Consider the following 9,689-nt stretch of genomic DNA (forward strand, 5'->3'; position numbering starts at 1 on the left):
AACTTTGCATATAGAGGGCGCATATTGGCGCATTCTAGAAATTTCTAAATTAATGACTGGACAAGTCCAGAGTAAACAAAATTTCCCCACCTCCCACCCTGATGCATAATTTGTTAATTGGGGGGGGGGGGGTTAGATATGCTAATAGGCTAGTTGATCGATGAAACTTGAGATGATGTTGAAGCTAGTTAATTTTTGATAAGGGGGGTGTTAAGTTCCCCATCTTTGGTGGGCCATATAATTGTGGATATTAAATGTATGTTGATTGTGATGTTTCATCATGTATATCTTGTTTATTATTGGTTGTATTTACCATTGCATATTATCTGTCATTTACATTAATAAATGACATTTTTCACATCAACAAGATTTTGTCATTCAGACCCACCAAACTAGCACACACTGTGTTGACAAAAAACACATTTTGAAGTGAGGCGAGATAAACACAATATAGGAGCTTGCAAATCTTTTCATCGTTTAAAGAGCTTTGCTCTAGAACTTGTGTAAATTATTATATTGTCTTCCGAGGTTGGATATCACCCATGGAGCACATTCCTTATTTACATAGTTTTCGATTATATTATCTCCATTCAGTTTTGGCCTCATATTTTAATCGGAAGATCTAATTTCCATACTGAGGGTATATCCAAGATTGTTTTCCTTGGTTATCACAGCAAAACCATTTGCAATTGTAAATTTGAAATATAATGAATAAGTTATTCGTTCCTTGCACTTTCAAATTCATTTCATGATGTACAACACTTTTCTTCAAATTAATATACTTTTTAATTACAAAATAAATAAAACAAAAAACAAGTGAAACTGTTTCCTGTACATAATAAATACCATCTCAATGTAACACTTTACAGTCAATAAATGATTAACTACACAAATACTTATAAGATCAGGAAAATAAACACTTCAAATTAGATTGAAAACGTATACATTGCAAGAATATTATCACCCTTCCTGAATAGTATGTGCTATGCAAACATTTTTCTGTAATGTGCAGACTAAAATGATCATAGAGTGTATGTATGTATATATGTAGACCTATGTGTCCGGTTTCACAAGTAATACGCAGACTTATGCAATCAGATAGTGGTTGTACATACATATATATGTAGACCTATGTGTCTGGCTTCACACATCAGCTGCATGTGCCCGACTTCACAAGTTTTTGTAATATGCAGACTGATGTAATCAAATAGTGGATGCACATACATGTATATGTAGACCTATGTGTCCGGCTTCACACATCAGCTGCATGTGCCCGACTTCACAAGTTTTTGTAATATGCAGACTGATGTAATCAAATAGTGGATGTACATACATGTATATGTAGACCTATGTGTCCGGCTTCACACATCAGCTGCATGTGCCCGACTTCACAAGTTTTTGTAATGTGCAGACTTGGGTAGTCAAATTGTGTCTGTATATATGCAGATCAACATATGTGTCCGGCTTCATATCATGCATATTAAATTCACAAGAATCTTTCACGTGGTATAACACGATATGTTAATTCCTTGAAAGTTCTCAAAAGCATATACAAATTTGGATTTTATTCTCAGAATGGGGATAAAACTAGCAGGTCCTTCACATTCATACATATTGGTCTTAGTTTGAATATATTCATTGTTATCTGTTTCTGGATATGTCTCCGAGTTTTCATCACTGTCTGCAGCCATATACATTTCAAGGAGTTCATCGTCTAGAAAAGTGTCTTCGCCATCGTCTGATGAAACATCCTACAGATTATCGTCTGATTCAGAAGCTTCAGCATTCAGAGATGATATTTCACTCTCTAGCAATTGCAAATAACCATCTGAAGTAGATGGTATTTCTGCAACCATGGGTTCATGATCTGATTGATCATTTCTGGATTTCTCCACATTGGCTCTATTTTGTTTACAACAATGTCTTTTGAAATACCTGTTGGAAAACTCTTCATGACAACCAGTGCAATATGTAGTGGTCCATCATGAAACTGCAAACATAGCATTAGACACTTTCACACATTTGAATAAATCTTAAATCTATAAACAAGAAAGGAAACATATAATGGAAAGACAAATACAAAGATCAGACCAGTTCAAGTTGAATAAGTTTCTATTTTTGTTCTTAATATAGAAATAAAAGTTAGCATCTAAATGCAAATATGTAAGTGCCTATTGCCTATAATATGTGTATAAAAATAAACAAATATTAAGCACACAAAGACTTCTGCGATCTATGTGTTACTTCAGGTATATAACTTATTTCAAGTTTAACTGTTAATATTTGGACAAGATTAAGTCTGCTCTGATCATCAAATTTAATAAACATTTTCGTCCGAATGACAGGCTTCTGAGAAAAAAATTTCCACAGATCTGGGAAAGATTTATTAATTTTTGGCATGTCTGTCTGTCAAAACATTGCTCTCTGATTAGCAATATAGAGGGTCATGTGATATACACAAATAATGTTAATAAAGTTTGCTTACCAAATCCTTAATCTGGCGTCTTGACAATAGACATCCCACAAAAGTTCTTTAATTTGTTTTTTGTTTCTATGTACGATCTAAATCCTTGCAGTAGAGGGTCTTCTGATATATTCTTTGAGGAGCCTGAGGAAGCAGTTGGTAAGGCTGGTGTTTGTTGTGGATTTCTGACTGCGAAAAATAATAACATATCTTAATATACACGTATTTATTACAATTCATTATTTTATGCACTGAAATACTAACAAATATTGTCACTGCGTTGCTGCTAACCACACAATCAAACTCAGAGTATGTTTCCAAGTTTATTGAGGAATGTGGTGAAAAGCTACAAGATACAAACAAACAAACATGTACATAAAATCAACTGATACTAGACAATGAATTCTACATACATGCATCAAATTTACATTTAAAACAATATTGCCAACTATTTGACTTAACAAACATCTGAATTCCAAGCAAACACATGTAGGATACTTGTAATGTTGAATTAATAGTAAGGAGATCACATATAGTAAACTACACACATGTACCAATGTGAAATTATACACAGTGAACTAGAATCTTCTATTTATAGAAACGAGTTGACATACACAACCTAAATGCACAAAAAAGCGAATGACACATACTACAAAATCATTATACAAATTCAAATAAATCATTTATAAATGCTTACAGTGTGCTCTCGGCCGGATAATGGACAATCATGGAAAAACTGTTGCTGCAAATGAGCGCGGCATCCTGCGCCAGCATGGATAATAATTGTACTAAATAAACCAAAACCGTAAACCCGCAAATATCAGGCTACATATTAAACAAGTCGTACTTCAACCAATTCGTGAACACAACACTCCCCGTCTTATATCATAGATATAACTAATAACTTATTTACAATGACAATTTGTAGTCTAACTATAATGAAACTGACTCACAACACAGACAATCATTGGTCTAACAGAAGAATCATCTCCGAAATGGGTCGAGTATAAGTTGTCACCTTTCCATCCTTGGCGACACGAATGACAGCTTTACGAACCATTTTGTCATTGCTCTCAATTGGGCGCTCCACTATCCCCATTGGCCACAGATTCCTATGAACATTTTTCTCACGTAACAGGACAACATCCCCTGTCTTCAGATTCTGCTTACTTGTACACCATTTATGTCTCTTCTGTAAACTGTCGAAGTAGGTGGTGCGCCACTTTTTCCAAAACATGTCGGATAACACCTGTACATGCTTCCAACTTGCAGAGTACATATCCTTGATGCTCAAATGGTCTGAAAATGTTCCAATTTCCCCCTGCTTCTGGGTCAGTAAAATGTTTGGGCTCAATACCATAGGAGATGATGGGTCCGCATCAAGTGCTGTTATTGGACGAGAATTGAGGATGGCGCATACCTCGGCCATAAGTGTAACCAACACCTCGTGTGTAAGTTCTTTAGGTACTTCTTGCAGTAACATCGAGTCTAAGATCCTCCGAGCACTTCCTATAGCCCGCTCCCAAACACCTCCCATATGTGATGCATGGGGGGCATTAAACAACCATGTTGCTCTGTTGTTCTTAAGGTAGGTCTGAACTTCATTATCTTCAACGTTAATTGCATTCACATGAAGGTCATTCACAGCTCCAATGAAATTAGTGCCCTTATCTGATCGGATGAGCTTCACTGGTCCACGCAATGCTACAAAGCGTCGTAGGGCATTAATGAAACATGAGCTGGACATGTCCTCTATCACTTCAATGTGGACTGCACGTGTAGTTAAACAAGTAAATAGGACAGCCCATCTCTTGCTCTGAGCAGACCCACCACGTGTCTTCCTGGTAAGTACTGGCCATGGGCCAAATACATCAAGTCCCACAGACGAAAAGGGGGGGTCCTGGGGTGAGCCGATCCACCGGAAGATCTGCCATCTTCTGTTCCTGGGGCCTTCTACGCAGTTTCCGACAAACAACACATGCGTAAATGATGGAAGAAATAAGTATCTTTCCTCCAAGGATCCAGAAGCCATGAGAACGTACGGCACCTTCAGTGATTGTTCTACCCTGGTGGAAAACTTTGTTATGGAAGAAACGTACAAGTAGAGTTGCCACATGTCCCCTAGGAACTATAACTGGATTAAGTGATGCAAGTCCAGTACTCTTCAGGTTGTTCAGACGGTCTCCAATCCTCAGCAAGCCTGCATTATCAATGTATGGGGATAGGTGCTGAATACGACTGTCCTTAGGTAGGTCACATTTCCCCTTGATTGCTTCAAGTTCACCCCTAAAAGCCTGAGCTTGTACACATCTAAGGATGAAGTCTTCAGTGTCTTTGAGTGCAGATTCACATTTAGTCTTGTTACACAAGTGCCAACTAGTGCAATCAATCGAACCTCTGTAGGAGGCAGACACATGGCGGAGAATAGACAATGCAGACACAAGTCTGTCCCATGTTGAGAATTTTGTGAAACGATCCTCAATAGGAGTTGGGTTGCTTAATAGATCTGCCTTAAAGGCACTCACTTCTGGTCGAATATCCTTGTCATCATCAGGGTTGATGAGTGAATAGTCCACATCTGGTTCACATTCCGCTAGGTCCCCTAAATATAACTGCACTGGTCCAACGAGCCAAGTATCCAAAGAATTCCCTACGTCAGAAACTGATCCCCTAGTTGCTGCATCTGCTGGATTCAGGTGAGTGGGTACATAACTCCACTGGCTAGGGGTTGATACGGCATGAATACAAGCAATTCTATTGCTCACATACGTGTAAAAACGTCTGGTTCTGTTCCTGATGTATCCCAGTACGACCTTGCTATCTGTGAAATATCTAATAGAGGACGTCGGGATATTAAGATGGTCTGAGACAAACTCTCCTATCTCTGTTGCCAATACAGCTCCACATAGTTCCAGACGAGGAATACTATGTCCTGCCAGAGGAGCGAGTTTTGACTTCCCCATGATAAAGCCAATGTGGTGCTTGACCTTCAGGTAAGCTGCTGCTGCAATGGCTGCTTCAGATGCATCAGAGAATATCAGCACTTGTGGGTCAGGTGCTATGCTCAGCGATTGTGGAACAAACATTCGGGGAATCTGTAGACTGCTTAACTGGTCCAGTGACCTACTCCATCTCTCCCATCGCTCTCGGTACTCTTCTGGTAAGGGATCATCCCAGCTTGAACTTATCGTACACATCTCACGAAGAATCATCTTTCCACAGATTGTCAGTGGAGACAGAAAACCAATGGGGTCAAAGATACTGTTGACCCTGGAGAGGATTCCACGGCGAGTGAAAGAGACGCCCCCATCTGGCTTCTGGAAGATGAAACAGTCAGATCTCAGATTCCAGGCCAATCCAAGGCTGTGCTGAACCAAATCATCATCTTCACCAATCGAAAAATCCTGTACATCCTTTCCCAAGTCAGCTGCAGGGAATGCATCTACCACATCTTGTACGTTTGACACAATCTTGTGTAACCGAATTTTACCCTCATCATTCAGTACCTTCTGAGTACGCCTCATCAAATCAATTACTTCAGCAGGAGTAGGTCGAGACATCAATGCATCATCAACATAAAAATCCTGGTGTACAAAATTGACAACGTCAAGATCTGCATGTCGTACCGCTTGTCTGAGTCCATATGTTGCCACTGCGGGGGAAGGCCGGTTCCCAAACACATGGACGGTCATTCGATACTCTATCATCTGACGGAGTGGATCGTTGTTCTCATACCAGTAAAACCGCAAGTAGTCCCTGTCTCTCTCATTCACAAAGAAACGGTAGAACATCTGCTGGATGTCACCTGCGATAGTACACAAATCTTTCCGAAACCGCAACAAGATTCCTAGCAAGTTGTTTGTCAAGTTGGGTCCAGACAAAAGAGTGTCATTGAGTGAACACCCCTGATAAACTATTGAAGAATCAAACACAGCACGAACCTTCCCAGGCTTTTTTGGGTGCACCACAGCAAATATGGGGATGTACCAACACTCTTGCCCCTTGGGTATCTCTGGTGCTCTCTCTGCTGCTCCTGTTTGGAATATGTTTTCCATAAATTCACACATCTGCTTTAACTTTTCAGGATTTTTCCTCAAACTGTGGTCAAGGTTGATGGCCCGTTTGAAAACTTGAGTTTTATTGTTCACTAGATGTGGGCGCACGTTCTTGAAAGGAAGAGGAGACGTCCAATTTCCATTAAAGTTCTTCTGGAAAGTCTGGTCCATAAGTGACAGGAATTCACGATCTTCTACTGAATTTCCCACCTTATTGTCATGTCTGTCAGTGTAAAACACATTATCACCCTTGAAGTCCCGAGCTTGAAAGGTTACATGGCTAGGGGGGCCTTGGACCTTAAGATGGATACTGTTCTGGCATGGGGTAAAGATTGTCCCTCTACCGTCATTCTGAATATTGGTCTTCAGGACACTGAGATCACTTGGCTTGTGACGACCATCTAAACACACCTCTCCAATTATGACCCATCCAAGGCTAAGTTTCTGGGCAAAGGGAGATGCTGGGGGCCCAGTCACTTGGCCTTGCACCTGATGTACATCCACCAAGTCTCTTCCAATTAGCAGCTGTATACCAACATCTCTGCGTAGTGGGGCAAGTTCCTTTGCAATGTGCCGTAAGTGAGGATGAGCACAAGCTCATCTGGAGTGGGGATTTCCATCATGTTGTCTGGAATATCATTACACTCTATGATAGGTGGAAGCTTATGACAGTTAAGTCCATCCATAGACTGAATACAGAATCCCACGGCTCTTCTCCCAGAGGCCTCGGTCACTCCAGCACAAGATTTGAGTCTGTAAGGAATGGGATCAGATGTGACTCCAAGTTGGTTCAAAAGTTCAGAGCGAGCTAGGGTGTGGTTGTTCTGATCATCGAGCAACACGTATACAGTCACAGCAGCTTGTGGACGATCACTGGGAAATACCTTAGCTAGAACAACCTTGGCACAAGAACGTCCGCCATCAACTGAGCCGCAGAGTGTAGTGCACTTTGACGATACCTCTGTTCCCTCCCCGCCATGATCCGAGGTGAGTACCTTTGCTTTAGTGTCTTCATCACACAAGTCCCTCCTATACCAGTGCATAGCTGTAGGGTGAAGTGTACTCCTGCAGACAGAACATGGAGAAGATGCGGTACAAGATGACTGCTGATGTTGAGTTGATGCACAACATTTGAAGCAGAGAGAGTGTTGCCTTAAGAATGCACGACGCTTATCCAGCCTCCACTTCCGAAATGCCTCACATTCGTTCAATGAATGTTTGGACTTGTGTACTGGGCAACGAGTAATTACATCATTGGTGTTATTCTGACTCCATGTGTCATTTGTATCTATTTCTATCCGATTGTCTCTAGAAACACTTGTCTTGTGAAAGATATCGTCTTCCTGCGTTCTACAGGTTTAGGATAACGGTAAGTATCTTTACGCGGTGGATTATAAACAAATCCTGGATCATTGCACATAGTTGCCATTTCACTGATGAATTTTAAGAAGTGTTCAAATGGAGGGTACTGTGAATTGTTCTGCTGTTTGTACCTGAAGGCTATGGTTGTCCATTTGTCTTGAAGCTTCTTTGGTAGCTTGGCTACTATAGGTGTAATACCAACAGATGTGTTGAACTGTGCTAACAAATTAGTAAAAATGTCATTTCCTTTCAAAGACTGGATCTCATTCAGAATATCACACAGTTGGTATAGTTCTTTCTCATCCTGACTGTCTAGAGTCTTAACGTTCTCCAGCTTTTTCCTGATTGAAGCCTCTACAAGTGAGGGTGCACCATATCGCTCTTTCAGGCGACGCCAAACATTCAACCGACCTGCCACAGAATCATTGGCATGACATGCTTTAATGTTTCTGGCCTCAACACTTGATTTCGGTCCCAAGTACTTGACAAGCAGATGAAGTTCTTCTGTTGGAGTCACTTGGAGTTCCGCCATGACTCGCAAAAAGCTAGTCTTCCATGACAAGTAGTGCTCAGGCTTGTCATCAAAGGAATCGATTTTGGTTACCAGATCTTTTTTAAACCAGAACCTCGCAAAGTCTGTGAACATATGGGCTTCTGTTTTGGGAGGTTCAACTGTGTTCAAGGGTTGTAGTCCAGTCTCAGTGAGGGGTGTAAGTGGTTTTCTCATTGTGGATACAGAGGGTCCAAGGCTGTGATTCACAGGAAGTGGAATATCTGTGAAGTGAGACGGACTGTATGTTGGAACACAATTAGTAAAAGAAGTCGGTAAGTAAGATGGTAACATGTTCTCTCTCTGATTTTGTGGTTCAAATTCTGGAGCGTTCACATTCAAGGATGGCGGCTCGAGACCACGAATAAAATCATCCACAACACTCAGTTGATCCAAGTCGGATATATCTGACCTGCAATCCTCCTCCACCACAGAAAGTTCTGCCTGAGCCACTGCGATCTCCTTCTTAGCAGCCAACTCTTCTAATTCTGCTTGAATGTTAAGGGCATGTTGTTTAAGGGTATTTTCTTTCTTCACAAAGTCCAGACGAGCCTTAGCAGCTTCTAAACTGAGTCTTTTTTGTAAAACTGTATGGTGAGATTGAGAGCTAGATGATGAGGAAGATTTCGCAGATGGTGTGGGTGACTGCATACTGGAAAGCTTTTTGGATATAGAGCGTGCCAGAATCTCAACTCTCTCCATGTAGGTACGTCTCACAACCATATGGCTTGTCTGCTCAAGGGAACTTTCATGGGTGTTATTTCTTGATAAGAACTCCAGATATTCATCACTAAGATGTTTATAGTCATTAAAACTAGAGTCTAACTTTAGCCCCAATTCACTTCTTTTACACACTGATATGTCATACTGCAACAGAGTTTCTAAGTTTCTACCCAACGACAACAGTTTATTTATATAAACATCAGAATATTCATGAAACAGGCTTGAACCCTTTTCCGTAAGTTTTAACTGTCTTTTGGGACGCACATCCAGGCTGGACAACATGGAATCAGGGTCTGTTAGGAAGTATAAATCCTCTGGATCTGAGTACTTGGATGCCATGACTTCGAGTATTGGTCCGACTACCAGTGGGCTGCAGTACTCACACTCTTTTCACTGTCACTGCGTTGCAGCTAACCACACAATCAAACTCAGAGTATGTTTCCAAGTTTATTGAGGAATGTGGTGAAAAGCTACAAGATACAAACAAACAAACATGTACATAAAATCAACTGATACTAGACAATGAATTCTACAT

General features: G+C 40.6%; 1 protein-coding gene across 1 annotated transcript; it reads right to left on the bottom strand.

Annotated features, from left to right (window-relative positions):
* Positions 1–762: 762 nt before the first annotated feature.
* Positions 763–6,690, bottom strand: LOC125647153 (uncharacterized). The gene is made up of 3 exons (XM_056158565.1): positions 3,162–6,690; positions 2,486–2,653; positions 763–1,990 (listed from the first exon to the last, which is right to left on the bottom strand). Exon 1 carries the CDS (start codon positions 6,688–6,690, stop codon positions 4,336–4,338), a length of 2,355 nt encoding a protein of 784 aa, XP_056014540.1. The 3' UTR covers positions 763–1,990; positions 2,486–2,653; positions 3,162–4,335.
* Between the last annotated feature and the right edge of the window lie 2,999 nt (positions 6,691–9,689).

This window comes from Ostrea edulis, chromosome 1 (assembly GCF_947568905.1).
Source record: "Ostrea edulis chromosome 1, xbOstEdul1.1, whole genome shotgun sequence".
Lineage (NCBI taxonomy): Eukaryota > Metazoa > Mollusca > Bivalvia > Ostreida > Ostreidae > Ostrea > Ostrea edulis.

Coding starts and splice junctions, on each gene's coding strand:
- LOC125647153 (XM_056158565.1), bottom strand. CDS start 6,690: ATGGACCAGACTTTCCAGAAGAACTTTAATGGAAATTGGACGTCTCCT.